Source organism: Podarcis liolepis, assembly GCF_965112155.1.
Source record: "Podarcis liolepis genome assembly, chromosome: 13".
In the NCBI taxonomy this organism is placed as follows: Eukaryota; Metazoa; Chordata; class Lepidosauria; order Squamata; family Lacertidae; genus Podarcis; species Podarcis liolepis.
The window spans coordinates 3,834,620-3,861,038 of NC_139573.1; the positions used below are offsets into that span (position 1 = coordinate 3,834,620).

The 26,419-nt window shown below is 48.8% G+C and overlaps 2 protein-coding genes across 3 annotated transcripts in view; one reads left to right on the forward strand and one right to left on the reverse strand.

The window, feature by feature from the left end:
• Positions 1–398: 398 nt before the first annotated feature.
• On the forward strand, positions 399–14,712 carry YBX2 (Y-box binding protein 2). Its single transcript, XM_083472765.1, has 10 exons — positions 399–704; positions 4,203–4,266; positions 6,477–6,510; positions 7,332–7,421; positions 7,514–7,807; positions 8,645–8,757; positions 10,309–10,483; positions 11,994–12,173; positions 13,053–13,145; positions 14,378–14,712. Exons 1-9 carry the CDS (start codon positions 536–538, stop codon positions 13,101–13,103), a joined length of 1,170 nt encoding a protein of 389 aa, XP_083328891.1. The 5' UTR covers positions 399–535; the 3' UTR covers positions 13,104–13,145; positions 14,378–14,712.
• A 3,540-nt stretch (positions 14,713–18,252) lies between these two features.
• Positions 18,253–26,419, reverse strand: part of SLC2A4 (solute carrier family 2 member 4) — a 53,883-nt gene continuing 45,716 nt past the window's right edge. For both annotated transcript variants that reach the window (XM_083472701.1, XM_083472702.1), the window contains exons 9-11: positions 25,692–25,793; positions 23,904–24,107; positions 18,253–21,453 (exon numbers count right to left, since the gene is read on the reverse strand). In XM_083472701.1, coding sequence (XP_083328827.1) covers positions 21,220–21,453; positions 23,904–24,107; positions 25,692–25,793 — 540 coding nt within the window. In that variant the 3' untranslated portion in view covers positions 18,253–21,219. The remainder of the gene's footprint in view (positions 21,454–23,903; positions 24,108–25,691; positions 25,794–26,419) is intronic.

Consider the following 26,419-nt stretch of genomic DNA (forward strand, 5'->3'; position numbering starts at 1 on the left):
CCCAGCAATTAATCGCCTCGCCATCCCAGCCGCGGGCGCTGCATTCCTCTCTCTCTCTCTCCCGGCGTTGCATCGCATCCTTCATCCCACTCCGGCCCCCACGTGGCCGCGGAGCACCTGAGCGGGACCCGGCCGTCCAATGGGAGCGCGGGGCGTGGGCGTGGCCGCGGGGCGTGGGCGTGCCTCTCCCCCCCCCGAACGCCCCGCCCTCTGCCTTATCATCTCTATATATAAAAAGGGGAGGGGGGTGGTCAGCGCGGCCGGTAGGCAGGTGCGGGGTGCTGATTGGCCGGAGGGCGCGCGGGCGTGCGAGCGAGCGGCGGCCGTTGCTGATTGGGCGTTGGGCGCGGGGCGCGGGTGTGTCGGCGGGCGCGAGGCGGGCAGCGGCAGAGGCAGGCGGGCGGGCGCGCGGCGAGGAGGAGGAGGGGGCGCTTCGGCGGCGGCCGCGGCGGCACCAACGGACGGGCAGGCGGACACCCAACAGGTGGAGGAGAAGGCGGCGGCGGCGGCGGAGAGGCGGACGCAGCCGGCGGGGATGCTGAGCGAAGCTGTGGAGAGCGGAGGAGGAGGAGGCGGAGGAGGGGGAGCCGTTACCGGCCCCGGGGAGAGCCCCGCGGGGGAGCCCGCGGCCAAGCCCGCCCCGCCCGCGGCAGCCTTGCCCGCGGCACCCGCGGCGCGGAGCCAGGCGGCCAAGCGCGTCTTAGGTGAGGGGGCTGAGGAGGGAAGGAAGGGGCGCGAAGAGACCCTCTGAGGGAACCGTTTGCCCCGCGAGCACCTGAGGGGAGGGGGAGGGGCCGGAGGGGTGGGCGGGGCCAGCGCCGAGCTCGGGAGCGGGGGGGAGGGGCGAGGGGGAGGGGCGTCATGGATACTGGGGGGGGCAGGTCCCCCAAAAAGTTGGGGCGAAAAAAGACTTGGCAAAGTTTGTGGCGGGAGCAGGTTTTTATATTAAAAAAGTATTTGGTGTGGGGCAGGGGTGGGGCTTAAGAGGTTGGGGGCGGGGCTAGTCCCAAGAGTTTTTTTTGGGGGGGGGACTCCACCAACTTTGCAAAATTTGTAGCAGGAATGCTTTAAAGTGTTTTAGAAAAACTCAGGCTCTGATGTGTGGGGCAGGGGTGTGGCTTAGCTTGGGGGCGGGGTCTCTTGGGGGCGGGGCTAGAGCCCAAGGTTTTTTTGGGGGGGGACCCCACCAACTTTGCAAAATGTGTAGCAGGTATGCTTTAAAGAAGTGTTTTAAAGAAACCCAGGCTCTGAAGTGTGGGGCAGGGGTGTGGCTTAAGAGATTGGGGGCGGGGTCTCTTGGGGGGCGGGGCTAGTGCCCAAGGGTTTTTTGGGGGGGGACCCCACCAACTTTGCAAAATTTGTAGCAGGAATGCTTTAAAGAAGTGTTTTAAAGAAACCCAGGCTCTGAAGTGTGGGGCAGGGGTGTGGCTTAAGAGATTGGGGGCGGGGTCTCTTGGGGGGCGGGGCTAGTGCCCAAGGGTTTTTTGGGGGGAACTCCACCAACTTTGCAAAATTTGTAGCAGGAATGCTTTAAAGAAGTGTTTTAAAGAAACTCAGGCTGTGGGGACAGGGGTGTGGCTTAAGAGATTGGGAGCGGGGCTAGTGAGGCAGGTGCCCAAGGGTTTTTTTTCTGGTGGGGGGGGGACCCCACTAACTTGGCAAAGTTTGTAGCAGGAGAGCTTTAGAGAAACTCAGACTCTGAAGTGTGGGGCAGGGGTGTGGCTTAAGAGGCTAGGGGTGGGGCAGGTGCCCACGGTTTTTTTCTGGGGGGGAACCCCATTAACTTTGCAAAGTTTGTAGGAACACTTTTTTAATGAGAAAAGTGCTTTACAGAAGCTGGACTCTCAGGTGTGGGGCAGGGGGTGTGGCTTAAGAGGTTGTGGGCGGTGTCACTTGGGGCGGGGCTAGTGGGACAGGGGGTGTGGCTTGAGGGGTTGTGAGCGGGTCACTTGGACAGAGGCGGGGCTATGAGGCAGGGAGGTTGAAGGCTGGTCCCCAAAAAGATTGTGGCGAAAAACTCTTAACTTGGCAAAGTTTGTGGCAGGAGCAGTTTTTTATATCAAAAAAGTGCTTATTCGGTCAGGATTTGATGTGTGGGGCAGGGGTGTGGCTTAAGAGATTGGGGGCGGGGCTAGTGGGGCAGGTGCCCAAGGTTTTTTTTGGGGGGGGGACCCCACTAGCTTGGCAAAGTTTGTAGGAACACTTTTTTAATGAAAAAAGTGCTTTAGAGAAGCTGGACTCTCAGGTGTGGGGCAGGGGGTGTGGCTTGAGAGATTGTGGGCGGGGTCACCTGGGCAGAGGCGGGCCTGGGAGGGTGTTAGCCACATCCCCAAAATGTTAGCTTTTTTTGGGGGGGGACCAACTTGATAAAATTTGCATTAGGAGCACTTTTTAAAATCAAAAGAGCTATATAGGTCAGGCTTGAGGTAAGGGGCAGCGCTGTGGCAAAAACCACTAACTGCCCTAAATTTCTGATAGCAGCACTTTTTTTACTAAAAAAAAGCGAAGACTAAATTATAGCAGACCAGGCTTTCGAGGTCCTGGGAACAGAGAACATCTTAGGGGTCTGTGAGCAGAGTCATTTGGGCGCGGAGAAGGGCTAGGCAATGGGGGCCACCCCACTCCCCAGGGGTTGTGGCTCATTTGACAAAAACACTAACTTGGCTAAATTTACTTTGGGAGCCTTTAAAACAAACTTTGAGGTATGGAGCAGGGGGGTAACTTAAGGGCTTGTAGGCGGGGCAGGAGGGCAAGACACCAGAGAGGGTGGGGGCCATTCCCCCAAGGGATTGGGGCTTAATTGGCTAGATCCTTAATTGGCTAAATTTGTTGCTCTAGTTCAGCTGTTCCCAAACTTAGAATAATAGTGCACCCCTTTTGAGAGTTTTAGTCTTACCAGCATACTATTTCTTGGGCAGAAATAATTTGGGAAAAGTTTTAATTAATACCGCTTTCCATGTACCCATGGGCGTAGCCAGGCTTTGGGGGGGGGCGGAACTATCTGTGACACGATTGGTCAGCTAAGCGTTTTTTCCTCTTGCTTGGGGTGGGCAACTGCCCCCTGCGCCCGCTCCCCATTATGCCCATGCATGTGCCTGGTTCCTTTAAGAGGACCTCACCACACATGCCACCTTGAGCTCATTGAAAGTGGGATGTAAATGCAAGAGTTAATTAATTTTAATTAGAAGATATTAGGGTTTGAATCTGGGACCGGTGGGCATTGCATGTTGCCCATTGGTGAAGCTATGGCTCCTCCCTTGCTTTGACCCTTTTGGCTTGGAAATAGTTTAAACTCTGCCACCTCTCTCACATCCCCCAATCATAAAGAGATGCCTGAACGGTGTGCTGTAGCCTTTTACAGGATAAGCACTTATGTAGGTAGGATGCTCGGAAGTGTTCCTGGTTTGGGGCTGGTGAGGGGGCGTGTCTAGGGTTCCATGGGAGAAATGGATATGGGGCTGTTTGCTTCAGGTGTTGTTTTTGCTTAAATTACCTGGCCTTATAGAGAGCTAAAACCCCCCATTAGTTTACTTTTATTGTTAAATCTCAGGGTGTCATACATGTTTCTTCCCCTCCTCATTTAATCCTCACAACAACCCTTTGAGGTAGGTTAGGTTGAGATGCAGTGTCTGAACCAAGGTTACCCAATGAGCTTCATAGCTGGGGATTTTGAACCCTGGTTTCCCAGGTACTGGTTTGACACTCTAACCACTATGCCACATGGCTAGACCTCTGGCAGTTGAAACTGATGCAAATGAAGTTGGAGCCATGAGAATTCTGCCTCCTGAAAGTCTATTGAGGGACTTGACCACCAACTTAAAAGTGTGTACTGCTTCTTTAAAGCCTAGAGAAGACTGTATATTGCCAAGCTCGGTGTCTACTAGATTCTGTTTTAAAACATTTCTATGCCGCCCTCTTTAAACCACTCACAACCCCGCCCCAAGGTCATACAACAAAGAAGTATGTAATAACTGCGTGGTTGTAGTGGGTTGAAATAAAAATTAGCTAGCCTTAGGGGCAAATCTTAGCTTGTTTTGGAACTCCTGACCTGAACCGAAACTCTTAATGCTTGCAGAGTAGTATTGGGGTATGGAAGTGGCTTGGAGGTGTGCTTAGAAGGGAAAGATGTTTCACCAGGTGGGTGGAAGTGTATCTGCCTCTCAACATGTTAATTTTCTTTTTTTCTTGCCAACGACTTGCAGCCACCCAGGTGCAGGGCACTGTGAAATGGTTCAATGTCCGCAATGGCTATGGATTTATAAACAGGTGAGCCTAGTTTACCTCCCCAAAGGCTTGGAAGATGCATGAAACTCTGGGGCCTTTTATTTTACATGCTTATGAATTTATAAATTTGATTTACGTTCCATGCTTCCTCCCTAAGAAGGAACAAGCCTTGTTGCAATGGACTCTTCATCTCGGGAGGTCAGAAGCAGCTGGAGTTCTGTCGATACTGATGAACAAAATGCAAAACTTTCGAGTTTTACAACCAAACGTTTAAGGAAGACAACTCTACAGTAGTTTAATCTATTGAAATTTATTGGCTTAAATAATAAATTGACAATGATTACATAAAAATAGAACCTGGCTGGATCAGACCAGGGGCCCATCTGGGCCAGCGTCCCATTCTTCTAGATGCCTATCGGAAGGCTGCAAGCGGGACCCTGAGTACAGTAGCATTCAAGAAAGTCCCCTTCAGTAGATTCCCACTACAATGGCTGATGGCAAAAAAGGGAAATGTAAAGGAGGCCAGGCTTGACTAGTAGCAGGGCCGTCCATAGGTGCTAGGGGTGCGGAGCGCCGGGCTCTCAAGGGTGCCAGGCTGAGAGTCTGGGTCCCGAGAGTTGAGTCCGGGGAAGAGCCCGTCCATCGGTCGGAGTGCCGTGACGGGCTCTTCTGCTGCGGGCGGCTCTGTACCACAAGTTCGGGGGCGACCAAGCCAGTGAGACGCTGAGGCGGCCGGCCAGCTCCGCCCTCCTGTGCGCCTGGGACTGGGAACCGGGGGGGGGGGGCGCCGGGCGGCTCTTTGCACCTCGGCGCCACATATGCTTAAGACAGCCTTGACTAGTAGCTATATCTTCAGTTCGTTTTGCATGTTGGCTGTGAATTAGCAATGAAGATAACTGCACTTCAATGAAAGGAACTTTCTCTTAGGTGAACTGAGCCTGAAATTAAGCCTAGCGCCACAAAACAGAGCGGCTTCTCAGTTCCTTAATTTCTCTTAGAGAGCCTCTGAGTCACAGGAGCAAAGACTAACCCAGAAATTGTCAGCTGGTCTGCTCTTTTGCAGAAAAATTATTGTGCCCCACCCAAGATAACTCTAGTGAAAGACTTGAGCATACCTGAGCAAGATTTCCAGTACATCTTTGTAGAACTAATGTACTGAAACACAAGAACTCCTTAACAGGTCTATATGTGCACGCTCGGAAGAAGCTTCCTTGGACCTTTGTGCATTTGACTGAATCCCCTTACAAATAGAACACTGTTTGCTCGTGTGTGATTTTAGAAATCTGGGCTGCTTGGTTGGACTACTAATCTGTCAGACGCCAATGTGTGGCTTGGCTAATACAAACATCTGATTAAGCCAACAAGCAGAGCTGTGACACTCCCAGCTAGCCAGCCAAGGACTTGGGATGGTTATCCATGCTGTGTGTTGGTACTATGATGCCCTCTTTGGGTGGCTGTATGTAAATGGAATTGGCTATGCTAGCAGAAAGCCACTGTTCATACTAATAGCATGGATTTCTGGTGAAGGTGATAGAGCAGAGAGCTAGAAGCTTTCAGATGGGGTGTGTCTCTACAGCAGTGCTTAACTTAAATGAGACCTGTTGTCTGGGAATTTCTATATTTTGAATTTCAAACTTCTCATAATATACAGTAGAAACTTAGATAGCTATCACATGCATCATCACTTGATTAGTTATGGAAACATAATAAGGAAGTGTGCATGCACACGAAAGCTCATACCAATAACAAACTTAGTTGGTCTCTAAGGTGCTACTGGAAGGATTTTTTTGTTTTGTTTCAACTACGGCAGACCAACACTTACCTGTAACTGATCAGTTATGGTTCTCCTTTTATGCTTGTGGAAAACAATGCCTGTGACTCATTTCTCTCAGCTTCCTCAGACTAGGTTAGCTGGGTGCCTGTCCAAGTTGAAGAGGTACCAAGTGGGTATGGTGGTAGTGACCGTGACCATAGGCTGGTATAGGAGTAGACACGTTAAAGTTGTGTTGTGGGCGCTGGGCACATTACTCAAATTGCAGCAGGGTCAGGTGGGGTATTGCCACCCACAAACCTTTTGTTACTTCCCTGCCTCCAAGCTGTGGGAGATGGGATCTGGCTAAAATTGGGAGAGGATTGTAGAACTCATACCTCCCCACTCCCTAATTTGAGCCCTCATTTGGCATACATGAAATCCAGAACTCTCACCCTCTGCGTATTCTGAGCTTTGTCTCCTTCTCCTTCCCTCAATACAGGAATGATACCAAGGAGGATGTGTTTGTGCACCAGGTAAGAAACGCACTAAAGTTCATTCTCTTTGCCCTCTTTTCTGTTATGCTGTAGGCTTGTGTCTTAATCACAAGCTCATTCCATGTGGTAAATAAGTTGGCAAACAGAAATCTGAATTACGGCGCTCTGCTGGATTTCCTAGAGGAAATTTCCTAGATGTGGAAATCATTGTTTGAATTAACGAGAGACCCCCTAAATCCTTCTCTTTAGATGATCAGATGCCCATTAGATAGGCACTAAGCTTTAAGGATGCAAAGCTTGTATTACTGAACTGGATGGGTAACTTATTAAACAGATGTGCAACTCTTTTGTAGATTAGGAGCTACCTCTTTTAAGGTAGGTTAGCATTGCCATCCAGATAAAGCTTTAGAAGAACTTCAGTTGCTACAAGTTATTATTCCTGTAAACCACAAGCAACATGGTTCTTCTTGGACTACTCTTGTCTATCTACATGGTTTGGAGAATGTTCTATTCTTAAAACTTGCATCAGTAGCCAAATAAGCCCGTATTCCTAATTGCTGGTCATTATAAAAGAACATTAAAAAGAGCTATCTCCAATTGTTTGAGAGTTTGTTAATTCAGTTAGCGTATAGTTCTTGGGCATTATCTGTAAAGGTTTGATGGGAATAAGGTATTTGCTTTCTTCCCCACTCCTCAAGGAAGAGCGATTCTGCATCCCAGAAACTTGGTGCAGCCAAAATGGTTTGTTTGTTGGTGCTAACAAAAGGGTTTAACTTGGGAATCGGTAGAAACTTGAGAATGTAGCATGAGTTACATCGCCTTCCCGAAAAGTTCATGTTGTCTTCTCTGCACTTTACTAGACGGCAATTAAGAGGAACAACCCCCGTAAATTCCTCCGAAGTGTGGGAGACGGGGAAACGGTGGAGTTTGATGTTGTGGAAGGAGAGAAGGTAAGAGGACTGTGGCGCTAGCCTTCCAACCGTTGAAGACTGCGATGGAAGATTCTCTCCCCACTCCTTTTCTTCCTTGTTTTCTTTTGCAGGGGGCTGAGGCGGCCAATGTGACTGGCCCAGGCGGTGTTCCTGTGAAGGGCAGCCGCTATGCTCCCAACCGCCGCCGCTTCCGCAGGTTTATCCCCAGGCCCCGGCAGGCCCAACAGCCACAGGATGCCACCCGAACAGAAGGGGCCGCAGAGACGGTCAGCGAGGGGGAGAGGGCTGATGATGCTGTACAGCAGCGCCCCCGAAGGAGGCGCCCCCCACCATTTTTCTTCCGCCGGAGATTTGTGCGGGGGCCTAGGGCTCAAGCCCAGCAGCAGCAGGCCCAGCCAGCAGAAGTGAGTCCTCTGTGGGGCTGGAATTCGCTAGAGAACCTGCTGAGAGGTGGGAGAAGCAGAGTATCTAGTCTTTTTCCAGCCGTTGTGGGAGTAACACTTTGCGATCTCTCACTCACACACAGAACACAGCCCTACACATAAGTGAATTTGTACAGAACTTCATTGTGCCAAATGGCCTTCACCACTGAGCCATGATCTTCTTTGGCGATCACTTGTAGCTGAGTAAGGTGGTTTTCCCTGAACACACTCTTAACAGTGGCTGTGGAGGCCAGTTCTGGATCCACACATCCTTCCACAGTTGGGATATAGGTTTCCGGTGGGAGTTGATCACGGTGAGGGTTTGCCAAGCGTGCCTTCCTCTTAGCACATTTCTCCCTTTCGTCCTGAATTTGAGTGTCTTCAAAGCCCATGACACCTTTTGTAAAGGTTGTTCTCCAATTGGAGCACTCACTGGCTAGTGTTTCCCAGTTGTCAGTGTTAATAATAATAATAATAATAATAATTAATAATAAAGATTTGGCTTGAGAGTCTTTGAACCTCTTTTGTTGACCACCAGCATTACGCTTTCCATTTTTAAGTTTAGAATAGAGTAGTTGCTTTGGAAGACGATAATCAGACATCTGAACATGACCAGTCCAGTGAAGTTGGTGTTGAAGAACCATTGCTTCGACACTGGTGGTCTTTGCTTCTTCCAGTACCCTGGCATTAGTTCACCTGCCATCCTTTGCTGTGGGTGTATTGTATCAATGGTTCTAAGTGGCTCTTCTGGCCTTGGGGTAAGAGCAGTTTGGGATAATACCCCGAGGAAGTGAAGGCATTGTGATATTTCTCCCTCAGGGCAGTGAAAGCACAGAACCCAAAGATGCCACCCAGCCTGAGGGAGACCAGCAACAGCAGATCCAGGCTGGTGAGAGAGCCCCAGGCCCTCGCTTCCGTCCCAGATACCGCAGGTAAAGCTGCAGGCAGCACCATCATGTCTGTGACTTCAACCAGTAACACCAAGGCTGGTAATTTCAGTTACAAACCATCTTTCCCTTCACAACATCCCTTCTGGGGACCTATATCCACATGATCAAAGCAAAGAGTAGGGTTATTTAGGCAGGTGTCCTCTTTGTATGCTGTTCACATGCTTGATGTACAAGAGAACCTTCCCTACTCTTTAAGGAACAGCGTAGTGTTTAAAGGAATAAGGGGAGTACAGTCGCACCTTGGAAGTCAAACACAGTGGCGTAGCGTGGGGGGTGCAAGGGGGGCCGGCCGCACCGGGCGCAACATCGGGGGGGGGGGGCGCTCGCTGCCTCCGGAGTCACCGAAGAGCCTCGGGCGCAGGCTGTAGCAGAGCCGCGTGTCTCGCGGAACCGACGAGCTGTGCGCGCGTCCGGGCTGAAGGCGTCCGGCAGGCATCGGCTCTCAGCGCTTGCCGCGGTCCCCGCGCATCAGGGCCGCGGAGGACGCGCCAGGCAGCCCTTCCTCACAGCCCTGCCTCCGCCGCTGCTGCAGCAGCTGCTGGGCCATGTTGCATTTTCCTCGCCTCTCTGCCCCCCTCCTCCGAGCAAGCGGCGTTGTTTGGGCGGCAGCGCCAGCGGCAACTCGCCTCGGATCACCTGACGCGGCAGGTTAGGGGTTGGGGGGGGCGCTAATTACTTGCCTTGCCCCGGGTTAGGGGGCGCAAATTACTTGCGTTGCCCCGGGTGCTGACAACTCACGCTACGCCGCTGGTCAAACGGAATCCATTCTGGAAGTCCATTGCCAAATGTTCGGAAACCAAAGCGCGGCTTCTGATTGGCTGCAGGAAGCTCCTGCAGCCAGTCGGAAGCAGCGGAAGCCCCATTGGACATTCGGCTTCCAAAAATAGTTCCCAAACCAGAACAGTTTGTGGCGTTCAGGAGCCAAAATGTTTGAGAACTAAGCTGTTCGAAAACCAAGGTACAACTGTATATGGCAGCTCCTCTGCTTTTCCAGGATGGAAACGACAGCTCTCTGCAAGGTGCATTTTTGAAAGGGATGGGAAAGGGTCTACTCTGCCAATATCTCATAAACAGTTTCAAGAGGAGCTGCATATTCTGCTTTGAAATCTGCAGCCTCTTCCAATTACTTTTCTCCCCCACCTCCCATTTGAGGAGCTACTATTTACAAGGAGTTTCCTGTTTAAGTTCTTAAGCCATGTTGTTAAATAACCTCCTGCTTCCTTTCAGCCACTAAGTCTTTCTTTAACGTTTTCATCATATTCTTTATATCCTGCCCTTTGTCCCAGAAGGGAGAATGGGGTGGCTAACAACTTAAAACAATACGTTAATTATAAAAAACTTTTAAATCACAAACTGATCTTCGTCAATAAAAGCAGCAGCAGGTAATACAGCCCTGAGACCAAACATACTCCAAAGACCTGAACACACAGGTGAGTTTTCAGATTATGCCTGAACATAGCCAGAGTGAGGGGCGACCTGATTTTATCTGGGAGGACTCCATAAGCAGAGTGTGACTATCCTTTGCTTTTCCAGAGCTTTCCGCCCCCGCCCACCGCAGCAGCCCACCACTGAGGGAGGAGATGGCGAGACAAAGGCGGCACAAGCCCCAGCGGACGGCATCCGTCCTGAGCCCCAGCGCCAGCGCAACCGACCTTACTTCCAGCGCAGGCGCCAGCAAACAGCTGCCGCCCGCCAGACTGCAACTGAGGTGAGATCCAGGGACTACTGATTGATCCTACAGATGGATAGGATGGGATCTCTGGCCATCAATACCAGCCTCTGTTCTTCCGTCTCTTTGGAAGCTCTAGAACACAGCCTTGTTTAGTGCATTTGTTAAAAGTTCAATGGCTGAGATAGATGGGCAGCCTTATCTATTTATTTTTGTATTTCTTTGCTACGTTTTTTGTTTGTTTCAGAGAGCTAGCAACTCCCAAAGCAGCTCCCACCAGTTAAAAATAAAGGCATCCCCTGGTGAAACATAATCTAAAGAGATTTTTCTTTTTCTTTTTGTGTTTTTTTGCTTTTTGGAATAATATATGTTGAAATTTAAAAAATAAAAATCTAAGGAGAGTGGGTTCTTTATCTTAACCCAAGTGTTCATCAAATGCTCTGAACAGGAGGAACCTTGCTCACCAAGGCTGTCCAGATAATTCTGCAACCGGTGGCTTAAAAGATGTACAAAGCAAAGTGTTCTGTACACTGTAAATATGGGTTAAACTTCTTTAAAGCAGTCGGATTTGAAACTGGCTAGTTAGTCTGCTCTTCTAAATGGAAGTAGAAGTAATTTGCAAAGAGGTAAAATATAGCCAGTGCTTACTTGCAAATTTATTTGACCCAACTGTGGGATATTACAAAGCAGGAAGGCAAAACGAATCTCCTTCACTTCCAACTCCCTCTCTTTCTCCTTTTTTACTGGGGTGGGGAGCTGCCCCTGTCGTCTGCTTTATTTATACCCATGGCTCCTATGCTCAGCCCTCGCAAGAAATGTAAACAATGCAAACAGGGTTCTGCTAAAGAAAGAAAACTCTCTTGCCTCCCAGTACGTTTCCGAGCACAATTCAAAGTGTTGGTGTTGACCTTTAAAGCCCTAAACGGCCTCGGTCCAGCAGACCTGAAAGAGCGTCTCCACCCCCATCATTCGGCCCGGACGCTGAGGTACAGCGCCAAGGGCCTTCTGGCGGTTCCCTCATTGCAAGAGGCAAAGCTACAGGGAACCAGACAAGAGGGCCTTCTTGGTAGTGGCACCCGCCCTGTGGAATGCCCTCCCAGCAGATGTCAAAGCGATAAACAACTACCTGACATTCAGAAGACATCTTAAGGCAGCCCTGCTCAGGGAAGTTTTTAATGTGTGACGTTTTAGTGTATTTTGGTCTCTTGGAAGCCGCCCAGAGTGGCTGGGGAAACCCAGCCAGATGGGCGGGGTACAAATAATAAATTATTATTATTATTATCTCTGCCTTGCTGACGTGGCAAAGCTGCCTCGTTCTTTCTCAGTATCCAAATCTCCCACTCACTGTTCAGAAGGGCTGTGCGATGGGCAAGATTTTGTGCCTTACTTTGACATAGGTGAGGGGCATCCGTAAACTGAGCTAGGTTTCTGTAGACCTTGAGGAACTGCACACTCTGCATGCACATTCAACTACCGAACATAAAAATGGCCTGCGTGTCAATGCCAATCTCTGTTCAGAAACCTAACCCCGCTTTTTTCCCTGCCTAAGGCTACCACAGCTACCAAAGAGCAGCCTGCTCCGAGCTCTGCTGCTGCTGGTGGAGACACCCCTGCCACTAGCACACCTGCGATGGCTCAAGAAGCAGTGGTGGAAGCCAGCAAGCCTGCTTCCCCAGCCCAGGAGAGTCCCTCCCAGCCGCTGCCGGAGATCCAGCAACAGCTTGTGGATGTAAGTAGATGCTGGCAGCGAAAGGCCCTTAGTTCCCTTAGAGTCCTCCGTTCCCAGGACAAATTCACAGAAGCAAGGAAGCCCTATTCTAACCAGAGATGTTCCTGGATAGGGGCTGCAGGGAGTTGCAGTTCTACAGCATGTAGGGAGAGGGCATAGGTTTTGCCTCTCCCTGTTGTAAACCAAGGTGCATGAATTCTGGTTAACGCAGGCTGCATCTTCTGTCAGTACAGTGGTACCTCTGGTTACATACTTAATTCGTTCCGGAGGTCCGTTCTTAACCTGAAATTGTTCTTAACCTGAAGCACCACTTTAGCTAATGGGGCCTCCTGCTGCCGCTGGAGCACAATTTCTGTTCTTATCCTGAAGCAAAGTTCTTAACCTGAGGTACTATTTCTGGGTTAGCGGAGTCTGTAACCTGAAGTGTATGTAACCCGAGTTACCACTGTATATGGAACCTGAAATGCTATGCTGCATATGGCTAAGACCATGGGTAGGCAAACTAAGGCCTGTGGGCCGGATCCGGCCCAATCGCCTTCTAAATCTGGCCTGTGGACGGTCCAGGAATCAGCATGTTTTTACATGAGTAGAATGTGTGCTTTTATTTAAAATGCATCACTGCGTTATTTGTGGGGCATAGGAATTCATTTTTATTTTTTTCAAAATATAGTCTGGCCCCCCACAAAGTCTGAGGGACAGTGGACCGGCCCCCTGCTGAAAAAGTTTGCTGACCCCTGGCTAAGAGCCATTATGTCTTTCTGGCCCTCTGTCATGTTTTCCTTTGCCACACGGTGTCCTCCGTGAGTTAACTTCAGAGAAGCAAAGTTATTAGTACAGAAAGGGACAGGCTTGTCAGCAGGGCTATTTTTTTCTTGGCAGATCTCAACACCTGAGCCTGGGGGAGAGCTGGCCCCAGCCCTACTGGCGTGATGAACCTGCACACGGTGAGGGGATGCCAAGAGCTGTGATCTGGTAAGGACGCCTGGGCAGGAACGCTAAAACTGAACAGAGATGATCTTGATTTATTTGTATTGTGCCATGTGAGGCACCAAGGCAGTGCCATAAGTGGTCTTCCCTCCCCATTTTATCCTCCTGTGAGGTGGGTTAGCCAGAGGAATTGGCTCAAGCCCTGCTAATAGCTGGATCAGAGGATAGCAGTCTAAGATTTCCAAATTTGATGCACTTGTGTGCCTTACATCTGCTAGGAAACAGTCTGAATGGAAACTTCTAAATCCCTGAAGCAAGCTAGTTTTTCTTCCCCTTCCTTTGGGTTCCCCTACTGTTGTGCCATAGCGCTCCACTGGGCATATGATTTCAGAAGTGAAGAATAAGTAAAGATGGCAAGATGTGCTGGGCCCCATCTCTGGTTTTCAGCCTCTTCTGAAAGGGAGCTTTTTAGCATTTAAGAGCTGCATGGCAAAAGAAGTCACACCTCCTGAATTAATTCAAAGCTCTCAAAGGCACAAGAGGATGCTTTGAGAGGCTTGAGGGGTTATCTCTGAGAAGAGGGATTAACACTTCTTGCTGAAAATTCAGACTGACTTTTGCTTCTCACCATAAACTACCATTTTCAAGGTTTTCTTGTGGGAAACATTTATGCTTGAAACTTGCATTCCTGCATTGGCTCCCAGTACATTTCTGAGCACAATTCAAAGTGTTGGTGCAGACCTTTAAAGCCATAAACGGCCTCAAAGGCCCAGTAGACCTGAAGGAGCGTCTCCACCCCCATCGTTCAGCCCGGACACTGAGGTCCAGCACCGAGGGCCTTCTGGCCATTCCCTCATTGTGAGAAGCAAAGCTACAGGGAACCAGGCAGAGGGCCTTCTCGGTGGTGGCACCCACACTGTGGAACGCCCTCCCACCAGATGTCAAAGAGAAAAACAACTACCTGTCATTCAGAAGACATCTTAAGGCAGCCCTGTTCAGGGAAGTTTTTAATGTGTGACATCTTAGTGTATTTTTGGTCTTTGTGGAAGCTGCCCAGAGTGGCTGGGGAAGCCCAGCCAGATGGGCGGGGTACAAATAAAATTATTATTATTATGCCCCCATAACTTCTGTATTTCTGCTAGAGCTTGGTATTTACCTTGTGGGAATAGCAGCCCTATGTCCTATTCTGCAAATTCATCCCCACAACTTCTGCTCCCTGAAGTCTGCTGCTTCCAGCTTCTCCTTCTGCCTCTGACCACATCTTTCCCCCTCCACAGGTGTCCTCAATGTGCCTACAACCCAAGTTACCTCATCCTGCACTTGAAGAGACCCCAAACTTCACCAATACCCCCTTTGCTGCTGTTGAAGCCCTGAATGTGAAAAAAAAAATTAGTAAACCCGAGTGGGGGGAATTTGACCAAAAAGATAACTCGCTTTGCTTTAAAAACCTTCTGAGGGGTTTGTCTTCCCTCTCCCACAGCTTTGCCAGTTTGAGAAAAATAAACTGGCTGTTGAATCTTCAGTTAACTTTTTTCTCCCCCATTGTTGAAGAACACCCTGTGTGAACCATTGTGTGCAGTTTGGGCGTCAGTAAAAAGAAAAATTGCACAGACTTTGTGTCCCTTGCGTTTTTTTCTTCCCCCCACAAGGAAATAAATGCTGCCTTAAGGTGCTGCTTTGTCCTTTACCCCACAGCTCTTGGTGAAGGCATGTGGAGGATCTTGATCTTAAGGAATCCTAAGACCTACCCCATAATACTTAAAAATAACTTGGAGGAAGCGGAGAATAGTTCCTGGCACCAAGTGTTGCTGCTTGCTTAGTACTGTGCAGAAGAGCCGCAACTGAAGTTTGGATGGACAGAGGTCAGAGATTGTCCAGGAGTCAGGAGAATGCCATAGGGGGCACCAGCCCCACACTAGGCTGCTTTTTAAAAAGAGGCTTCTAAATTATTAGAAAGGTGGCACCTAACTTCCTCAAGTGCAGACAGTAATGTAGTGGTTATTGTAGTAGCAGGACTCTCCGTCAGCCTATAAAAGGAATTTACATTTGCTTAACTTACTGCTTCCGAAGGGAGTGTTTCTGCAGAAAGGAAGTTGCTGTTCCTGCTAATGTGGTGAGCAGGAAAGCATCAGACCTTAAGTAACCACTGGTAGCGTCAAAAATCATTTTCCTGGAGCGAAGCCCAAGTCCGGTGTGTTTCACCACGGTTGCTAACAAACCACTGGGTCCAAAACATATCCTACCCCAGAGTTCTAGAAGAACTGAAATGTGAAATTTATGGTCTTCCACCAAATACGTAACTTGTCTCTTTAAGTTTGGTGCTGGAACCTGAAAACAGGAAAGTGATCACTGTAACACAAGTGGGTTTTTTTAACAAAAGGGAGCCCAGGATATTACAGGCCACTTTGCTTAATGTGTGTTCTGGGAAACTTAATGTACCGTATGTTTTGATTAAAGACGAAATTTTCAAGGAAACAGAAGTCTTGCTGAAAAAGAATCTGCATCACTTCTGCAAAGGGAAGTCCTGTCTAGCCTGGTGTCGTTAATGTACATTACTATCTTAGGTTCATTAATTTCGGTGGTTTTCCTCTGAGGAGGACTAGGCTGAATGCCACCTGTTGTGTACTTGTCAAAAGCTTTTTGGAAGTCCAAAAGACTTCTCACCAAATTTCACAGCCATGGGATCGGATAACAGGTCCTCTTAAAGTAGGAGTAGAATTAAATGGGCAGTTCTGCCCAGGTAGGGCTGTAAGAAGTGGGGTGCCCCAAGGATCTGAATTCAGATTTATGCTTTTTAACATTCATAGATCTGGAGTTTAGAGGTCAGCAGTGTCCAATGCAAATAAATCACAGCTGAAAAAATGAAAAAGGGATTGTGAAGTGCTTCAAAAGGATCTCTAATCTGGGGTGGGCAGGCCATTAAAATGTGGCTCAATTTAAACTATTTTTAAATTTAGAATGCATCACTTGAGACGGTTGTTTAGAAAGCAATTAATAAATTGATTATGATAAAAGTAATGCACATTGGGGCAAAAAAGAATTCAGCTTCAGATATACACAAAGCAAGCTCTATGTTAGGGAGCATTAGGGAAAAGATCAAAAATACAACTGCCAATATTGTAATTCCTTAAATCTATGGTGTGCTAATGCTTGGAACACTCTGTACTGTTTTAGTTTCTGCATCTCAGAGATGGCATTGTGGAAGGAACTGGAAAGGCTGGAACATTTGGGGCTTTTAATTTGGAAAAGTGAGCAAGAGTTGACATGATAAGAGATGTAAAAAATTATGTGTGGCTTGGGGAAAGTGAAAAGTTTGTCTCCTTTTCCAGAACCCAAGGAAGGTCAACCAAGGAACCTGAATGTTGGGACAGGCAGAAGGAACTACTGTTTTCCAACAGTGCATAGATAAAACCACAAATCTATAGTGGGAGCACAGTTGGGTGGCTTTAAAAGGGAATTAAGACAAAATCATGGAAGACAGGGCTGTTGGTGTCTACTAGCTGCGATGGCTAGATGTCCTCATTAGTCTACTTATACCAGTTCTTGAGGTCCTGATTGCATGCGTCCCAGAAGCAGCTGATTGCTCACCATGGGAACAGAATACTAGATTTCACGGGTCTTTGGTCTTATCCACTCCGAGGTTCTTGTGTCATTGTCAACATCTTGAACATTTCACTGGACATGCCCACATCATACGCCTCAACATGGCATTTGCAGCATTGCACTTCCAGCATCTACCAGTAATAAATAATGCCTTCCTGTAAAGACATTGTGGAGTCCAACTTAACTGAAACATCATTTTTTTGCTGGGATAATCTCAATTTTAAGTCCCTGGGAAGGAGCCACTTCGCTCAGGAGTGGAGGGTGCTGTATGCACGCAGGAAGTCTTGGGGTAAAAAACATGGGAGCCAGTGGCGTAGCGTGGGGGGTGCAGGGGGGGCCGGCCGCACCGGGCGCAACATCTGGGGGGGGGGCGCACTCGCCGCCTCCTGAGTCGCCGAAGAGCCTCGGGCGCAGGCTCTAGCAAAGCCCCATGTCTCGCGGAACCGACGAGCTGGCAGCGGCTCTCAGCGCTGGCGACGGTCCCCGCGCGTCAGGACAGCGGAGGACGAGCCAGGCAGCCCCTCCTCACAGCCCCGCCGTGGCCGCTGCTGCTGCTGCAGCTGCTGGGCCATGTTGCATTTTCCTCGCCTCTCTGCCCTCCTCCTCAAGCGGCGTCGTTTGGGCGGCAGCGCCAGCGGCAACTCGCCTCAGATCACCTGACACGGACCCGCCACCGCTGTGGCTACCTTACCGTAAATACCCCAGCCCAGGCAGCAGCAAGAAGAAGCTGGCAGCGGCGGCAGGTTAGGGGGCGCAAATTACTTGCCTTGCCCCGGGTTAGGGGCGCAAATTACTTGCCTTGCCCTGGGTGCTGACAACCCACGCTATGCCGCTGATGGGAGCTGCCGTTAATTCACGTAGAGTACATGGGCCGGTGACATGGCTTCAGCCAAAACAACCCTGTATCTTCATGTACTGTAAAGGCCCAGCAAAATTAAGCAGCCTCAGTTGCGCGCTCTTTGGCAAAAACTGACTTTTTGCGGGTGGGAGAGTACAGTCAGTTTCTTTGCTCATATGCAAAAATACATCCAGCAATGGGCTTGAGCGTGGGTAGGCAAACTGAGGCCCAGGGGCCGGATCCGGCCCAATTGCCTTCTAAACCTGGCCCACGGATGGTCCGGAAATCAGTGTGTTTTTACCATGTGTGCTTTTATATAAAATGCATCTCTGGGTTATTTGTGGGGCATAGGAATTCGTTCATTCCCCCCCCCCCCGCTAAATATAGTCCGGCCCCGCACAAGGTCTGAGGGACAGTGGACCGGCCCCCTGCTGAAAAAGTCTGCTGACCCCTGGGCTTGAGCAAAAAGGGAGTTGTGCAACATAGGGCAAAAAGCAGGGGCAGTTGGAAGGCCCGTCTCTCTAGCTACTGAGTGCCAGGATTCAGACTTTGGAGAAGGAAAATATTAAGAAGTAGCGGCGCAGACTCAACTCCCCTATTATCTGTGTGGCATTTTGAACTATCCTGTTCCTTTTACTTTTTGGAAGAGATTGCTTATGCATTAAATATTTAGAACTGGAGAGAACTAATGTAAAGCAAGCAACAGCCGTATAAGAGTCTATTCTTTATATACAAATATTTTTTCTTGGAAATACAAACATTATCATGCACACGCACACACAAACATGCCTGTAATCTCGAGAGTCTCTTCCTCCGATTAAATACACAGAAAACAGAATCCTTTGCACAGTCCCGAGGGAAACCCTTTTTACAAAGTGGGTGCCCTTCCCCCCCCTTTCTTGCTTCCATTTAGTATTTTGAGTGCTGGGTGGCTAACGTAGCCTTTGGAGTGATGCAGTCCATTTGCTCTTGTTTTAAAAGCCCACCTTTAATAGAAAAGTCGCCCTAGCCCTCTTGGGGTTTAAGTGCCATGGTGAAAAGTGCTGAAGAATCAGTGCAAAGCTCAAACCACTAGAAAGTTCACTACACGTGTTCAAGTCTGGATTTGTAAGATAGTGTGGACTCCGATGGCACAGCTTCACAGGGCCTGTTCTACAACATTAAAATCCCTTTATAATTTCCATCGCTCCCAGCCAAGAAACCCTGTGTTCCCACGCTCAGCGTGTTTTCAAAGAGGTCCTTGCGAGGCTTAGGGTGAAAACCACCAATGGTTTCAAACCAGTTTGGCAACACCTGAAAACGACTGGGTTAGCCAGGTTCCCTGCAGTTTAATACTTGCCATTTACGATTAATGCCAAACGATATAAATACATATCCTTGCAGCTGTTCTGCCTAGAAGAGAACTTGTTATTTCACCTTCCCAAGTATTGCCCTTGAGGTAGGGTGTGGGGTTGGGCTTTGTAACTGGTGAGGTCAGGACATTTTTCCACCTGGAGCTCAGTTCCGGCACATCTCAGGTGAGTGCTATTGCAATTTTAAGATAGTGGACATGTACACCAGCCTTTCTCAACCTGGTGCCCTTCAGATAATTTAGACTACAACTTCCCACCAACTCAGGTTGCAATGGACCAAGAGGCCTTCCTGAAGTTCTTTCTCTCCTCCATTTTTGTTTTGCAAGCAAATTACTGTTTCACCTTCCAGAAAACAAAGCTATACATTTGGAATCAAACTGAGAACATTAATCAGTTGGCAATAATAGAGGATGAACTCACCTAAGATTGAGTGTTTTTTTTTAAATGTGACCCTTAATTTGTAAGCAAGCCACACTGAAATAAAGGAAGGGGAAATCCTTGCCTCAGATTCTCTTCTTCACACGAGAAGCCTTTTTGAACTGCTATGGACCATCCATAGAGCCCTATAAACCACAGGGTTCTTCTATGCGCTGTCCATGCGCTCTCGAGAGCAACAGGCTTCCATGATGGGACTGTCACCATCTTCTCCCTGCTTCCTCATAATCTGCTCTAGAAGGTTTGTGGGACCCTCTGGAGTAGATGAAGGAAGGCGAAATCCCGTTACACAAGAGGAAGTCCACCCACGTAACTTTATATTCTGCCCATAGTTAGACCTCTTGGTTTATTCATGGCGTGTGGCGGTTTGCATTTCTCTGCGCCGAGACACTAACCAACGCAACCATGAGACCAGGCAGCAAAAGAAAACTCAACACCGCTAGAAAACTTAATTCCCAGGGTGTTCTGGCAGGGAAGCGATTGCTGTGACATCCTCCGCAAGCGGCCTTGCCGGTGGTTTAATATTCCTCATAGGAGGGAGTTCTAGAAGTGCAGAATAAGCTGTTGGGGGCATCCGTCGAGATGGCCTTGACATTCAAAGCTGGAAAATGGGTGACATATCCTCCTCTTTGCACCTACTCTTAGGCCACAGTCACACTATACAACGTTGAAAACACAACTGATAGCAATTTAAACAGTCAAGGCTGCCCCCAAAGGATCCTGGGAACTGTAGTTTGTAACAGATGCTGAGCGTCGTTAGGAGACCCTCCTAGTCCCTGTCTCGGAACTACAATTCCCAGAGTCCTCCATGAAGAGGAATTGATTGTTAAACCACTCTGGGAATGGACCTGGGTTTTCCCCCCCAATGATTTGGCACCATTAGAAAACTACAGTTCCCATAACCAACGCTGATTAAAGCGCATGGGGCATTGGTCTGCCCCCTTACTTCCCTGCCCTACTTCACTGTGCCACAGAGTCCTCAACAGAGGAGTGTTTAGGCAACACACATGGTGGTCGCTAAACACGGCCAGGGAAAAATGATTTTTTGGGGGGCTTGAGACCCCAGCAACGTCACTACTGACCATATTACCTCTCCATCAGCATTCAATGATGTTTTTATTCCTACCCACCCTCCAGTTCTTAATTTCTAGAAGGAGATGGGTCAGTCCTCGGGCCTAAATGTCCTGACCCCTCCCCACACCCCAAAAGTGGGTGATGGGACAGGCCTGAGCGTGGCTCCTTAGGGTGTGAGCGGGAAAGAACTCACCACATGCTCTGGGGGACTCTCTTCTCAGCTGCAACAGCTGCTTGTGTAAGTCAGGGCTGAGCCCTGGCTCGATGCGGAAATGGAGTCAGCATATAAATAACCCGAAAATCGGTAAGAAGATTAATTTAGTCGCTGTCCTCAGAATTACTACTTCCACCCCACCGTCCCTTTTTCAAATCCAGCCTCTGCCTTTGAACTTTGCTTTTGGGGAGAATGTGTTTCCTGGGTCTCGACAGCACATCAGCCTCCTGTCTGCTCTCAGTGCAAATCCCTCACGATCCTTTATTTACAGAATCGGAACTCGTGGCTCCCGGCTCGACGCCACAAACTTCTTGTCCTCCGAAACAAAGAAAGCGGGGCGAGGGGCCTTGTGTCCCCCACGCCCCACAATGCCCACCCTGCTTTTTATTAATGTTTTTCCTTTCTTTCTTAAAAAAAGGGAAAGAAGTTAAAAACACATCCAGGCTAAAAACTGACCTAATGAAAACAAAGAAAAAAATAGGGTTCAACTCTGACCACGTGCCGGTAAGGCTTGTGGCACCATTAAAGTGCTACGCAGATCCTGGTACCTCTTGCGGGCTGACCCTGAACACCACGGTCCACATTTGCCATGCCTTTTGGGCGCTAGGGTTCGCCGCCTGCCCAAACCTGCCCAAATTCATGGGCATCCGGGCTCAGTTCGTCCAGTTCCGTGTACGGCTTGATCTCTCGTTCTAGCAAAGATGGCGTCCGTCGGAATGTAGCGGCGATCTGGTCAAAGGTGCGGCCTCGCGTCTCGGGAACCTTGATGTAAGTGAAGATCAGGAACACGAAGAGAAGGGCTGCGAAGATGAGGAAGACGTACGAGTGGAGGGCTCCCTGCAAGGAGGAAGAAGAAGAGAGCGTGAGAAACTGTAGCCCTGCCAGGTCTCGAACTGCGCAGGACCTCAGAGCGCCACAGCTTAGGGGCCGCCACAGAGAAGGCCCTGTTTTTGGACGCGTCACCCCCTGAGCCTCCGAGGACGGGGAAACCACCCCCTTATAAGAATTCTAAGGTCTCAAATTTAAAATAAATGTTCAGAAATGTACAAGGCAAACACATACATAAATATATAAACCACGTGTCTGAAATAATAATAATAATAATAATAATAATAATAATAATAATATTTTATATATACCCTGCCCTTCCTGGTTCAGAAAACCAGGCTCAGGGCAGCTAACAACAAATTTAAATCACTTAATTGATGCTACAAAAACAGCATAAAATACGGTATAAATCGTGAATAACAATAAAATCAGAAATCAATATGGGGGGAAATCCATCCAATAAACATTGGATGATCACTAGGGCTAGCTGGCTAAATTAGTCCTATTTGGGCCAGCGAGGAGACCAGGGGAGAATTAGCTGTGGGATCCCAGAGCGGGTAATCTTCATAAAAAGGGGAGGGGGAGGGAAGGAAAGGGAATAAAAGATCAGGCTGAATTCAAATTAAAGGCCAGGTGGAACAGCTCTGTCTTACAGGCCCTGCGGAAGGAAGTTAAATCCTGCAGGGCCCTGGTCTCATGGGACAGAGCATTCCACCAGGTCGGAGCCACCACTGAAAAGGCCCTGTTCCTGGTGGAGGATAATCTGACTTCCTTAGGGCCCAGGACCTCTAAACTATTCATGGACCTTAAGGTCCTCTGCGGGGCAGACCAGGAGAGGCGGTCCTGTAAATACAAGGGCCCTAAATAGTACAGGAGAGCAATCCTGAAGCCATTTTGACTCTCCCAATGCCTCAAATATTTCTCTGCAGTAAGGGAGGCAAATGGGGAAAGCCTTCCTGTTGTCTTTTCGCTTGCAAATCCTGTCTTAAGGGCACATTTGTGTCTGAATAGGGTGAGCCTGTGACCTGGACTCAGGAACCAAAGTATTAACCGTCACAAAAAAATGGCCAGTCTGCCCAGGGGATGCAATCAGTGACCATTATCAGGTATCATAGAATCATGGAAGAGTTGGAAGAGACCACAGGGGCCATCGAGTCCAACCCCCTGCCAAGCAGGAAACACCATCAGAGCACTCCTGACATATGGTTGTCAAGCCTCTGCTTAAAGACCTCCAAAGTAGGAGACTCCACCACACTCCTTGGCAGCAAATTCCACTGTCAAACAGCTCTTACTGTCAGGAAGTTCTTCCTAATGTTTAGGTGGAATCTTCTTTCTTGTAGTTTGGATCCATTGCTCCGTGTCCGCTTCTCTGGAGCAGCAGAAAACAACCTTTCTCCCTCCTCTATGTGACATCCTTTTATATATTTGAACATGGCTATCATATCACCCCTTAACCTCCTCTTCTCCAGGCTAAACATGCCCAGCTCCCTTAGCCGTTCCTCATAAGGCATCGTTTCCAGGCCTTTGACTATTTTGGTTGCCCTCCTCTGGACACGTTCCAGTTGGTCAGTGTCCTTCTTGAACTGTGGTGCCCAGAACTGGACACAGTACTCCAGGTGAGGTCTGACTAGAGCAGAAGACAGTGGCACTATTACTTCCCTTGATCTAGATGCTATACTCCTATTGATGCAGCCCAGAATAGCATTGGCTTTTTTAGCTGCCGCGTCACACTGTTGGCTCATGTCAAGTTTGTGGTCAACCAAGACTCCTAGATCCTTTTCACATGTACTGCTCTCAAGCCAGGTGTCACCCATCTTGTATTTGTGCCTCTCATTTTTTTTGCCCAAGTGCATTTCTCCCTGTTAAAGTTCATCTTGTTTGTTTTTGCCCAGTTCTCTAATCTGTCAAGGTCGTTTTGAAGTGTGATCCTGTCCAGGGGCGCCGACTTATAAAAAATATTGGGGGAGCCCACGAAAGCTCATGAATAATAAATAAGCTCATGAATATGCAGATAAAGTGGCGCCGCCTCCTTGTGAGCGAATAGGGGAGAGTGTGCTGCGCCTATTAATCAGCTCCGAAGGAAATTGGGTGGAGCTTTTGCTCGGGAGGGAGGGCAGGAGGCATGCAGCCCGACCCTGTGCATTTTGGGCTGGGGGAGGGGCGGCGGTGGCGCTCTGCTGGAGGGGTGCCCGAGATTATTGGGGGGGCAGAGCCCCCCAAACGAATTTTTGAGGGGGCTCGGGCCCCCTCAGGCCCCATGGAGTCGGCGCCTATGATCCTGTCCTCTGGGGTGTTAGCCACCCCTCCCAGTTTGGTGTCATCTGCAAATTTGATCCGGATGCCCTGGCAGACAGGATTTCTGCTGAAGACTGCCTCCTTCTGTGATGTACGCATGATGTTTTGGGCTACAGGGTGGGCGATTTCAAGAGTCTATATAAGGGCTAGCGGCTGAAACTCACCTCGATCGAGGGGAAGCTCATCCCAATGATGAAGTTGCAAGTCCAGTTGGCGAAGCCGGCCACAGCCATTGCAGCCGGGCGGGGACCTTGACTGAAGAGCTCCGCCACAATGAACCAGGGTATTGGCCCCGGGCCGATCTCAAAGAACGCCACAAACCCAAAGGTGGCCACCATGCTGAGGTAGCTCATTGCTGGCACGCGGTCCTGCGGTTTGTGGAGAGAAACGGGAGGCGCTGCGTCAACCCTCTCGCAACCAAATGTGTCGTGTACATACGTAAAATATTCTACAGTGGTACCTCGGGTTACATATTCTTCAGGTTACAGACTCCGCTAACCCAGAAATAGTGCTTCAGCTTAAGAACTTTGCTTCAGGATGAGAACAGAAATCGTGCTCCGGCGGCGCGGCAGCAGCAGGAGGCCCCATTAGCTAAAGGGGTGCTTCAGGTTAAGAACAGTTTCAGGTTAAGAACGGACCTCCGGAATGAATTAAGTACTTAACCCGAGGTACCACTGTACTTTAAAACTAGGAAGATGAAATCAATGGCAAAAGCCAGGGATACCCTCTCCGCCCTAGTATCTTGCCTTTTACGTCCAAGGCATATGCGAGCGGTGCCAGATTTACGTATAAGCTAAACAAGCTGTAAGGGACGCGGGTGGCGCTGTGGGTTAAACCACAGAGCCTAGGACTTGCCGATCAGAAGGTCGGCGGTTCGAATCCCCGCAATGACGGGGTGAGCTCCCGTTGCTCGGTCCCTGCTCCTGCCAACCTAGCAGTTCCAAAGCACGTCAAAGTGCAAGTAGATCAATAGGTACTGCTCCGGCGGGAAGGTAAACGGCGTTTCCGTGCACTGCTCTGGTTCGCCAGAAGCGGCTTAGTCATGCTGGCCACATGACCCGGAAGCTGTACTCCGGCTCCCTCGGCCAATAAAGCAAGATGAGCGCCGCAACCCCAGAGTCGGCCACGACTGGACCTAATGGTCAGGGGTCCCTTTACCTTTAAACAAGCTATAGCTTAGGGCTCCACTCTCTTGGGAGCCCCCAAAAATGTAAAGGAAAAAACCAACCTGCATGTACATTTCCAAAATATAAGATAAAAAACAAAATAAAACCTACATACAGCAACAGTGTTTTGTGTTGTGTAGGCTCCTATGATGTAAGTCATGGGCCCCGCCTGCTAGCCTGCTCCCTAAAATTTCACTGGTTTGCTCCTTTCTATATATAGGGTGCCTACATTCTGCATGGACTGGTTGTAGCAATTACTTTGATAAAATACATATTTTGCTATGTGCAAATGGTTTCTGATACCTATTAGGTCCATAAACTACCATATAGTTAGGTCGCCAGATTTTTTTTCAATGAATCCGGGGACACTTTTCAACTTCAGTGGATTTTGTATGGGGACTGATTTGTAAATCCGGGGACTGTCTGCTAACCTTATCATATAGCATATATCCAACACAAAAACAGTGACCATTTCTTGTTGACAAAGGACAGCTGGACATATAAAGGGCCCCATTACCTTCAGTAGCTTAGGGCCTCATCAAACCTAAATCCAGCTGAGAGCTGAAACGATGACCCACAGATGAAATAGCCCCAACAGAAGATTAGTCAAATCAACATTAGATAGGCCTAGGGCAGCTGTTTTGGACTACAAATCCCATCATCCAGAGCCAGCGCAATGCTGGCTCTGGATGATGGGATTTGTAGTCCAAAGTAGCTGGAGGGCGCCAGCCAGGTGAAGGCTGTCCGAGGCCGATGAAGGGCTATGTCCTCTGCCCAGTTACTCACCGTCAAGCCCTGGGCCACTGTCATAAGGATGGCGCACACCGCCATCCCCGCCAATCCCAGCATATGCAAGGTCCGCCGGCCGGCTCGCTCCACCAGGAACACCTGGGGCAGAGAAGAAAATATGAAGACGGTCGTGAGAAAGAGGTGGAGAGAAGAACTACCAACGAAAGAAGAATGGAGGATGAAAATGATGGACTATGCAGAGTTAGATAAAATTAACAGGAAGGATTCGAAACCTGTGGGACCAGAGATTCTCAGAAGACTGGAGTAAATTTACGAACTGTTTGAAAAGCAATTGTGATGAACAGATTACGCTAGTAGGATTGCAAGAAGTTTTGTAAGGTGAATTATTTGAAATACTGCAAGAAAGATGAGGAGAATTATTAGTTAAGGATAATTAAATGTAATATAATTATTATTATTATTATTATTATTATTATTATTATTATTATTATTATTATTATTTATACCCTGCCCTCCCCAGCCAAGGCCGGGCTCAGGGTGGCTAACAACAATAATAAAAACAAGTTGAATGAATACAACTTAAAAACAAAATTAAAATACAACATTAAAATATTAAAATATAGCCTCATCGCAGGAGGAGAAAGGAAAAAGAAAAAAGAAAGAGGGGGAGGGAATCAAATTGGCTCCAAGCCAAAGGCCAGGCGGAACAACTCTGTCTTACAGGCCCTGCGGAAAGAAGTCAGAAATTATCAGAAATATAGAAA

Excerpts from the sequence above, each read along its gene's own strand:
- YBX2 (XM_083472765.1), top strand. The coding sequence starts at position 536 with ATGCTGAGCGAAGCTGTGGAGAGCGGAGGAGGAGGAGGCGGAGGAGGG. Across the intron at positions 8,758-10,308 it reads TTCCGTCCCAGATACCGCAG|AGCTTTCCGCCCCCGCCCAC; the intron begins GTAAAGCTGCAG and ends TTGCTTTTCCAG. Across the intron at positions 12,174-13,052 it reads TCCAGCAACAGCTTGTGGAT|ATCTCAACACCTGAGCCTGG; the intron begins GTAAGTAGATGC and ends TTTTCTTGGCAG.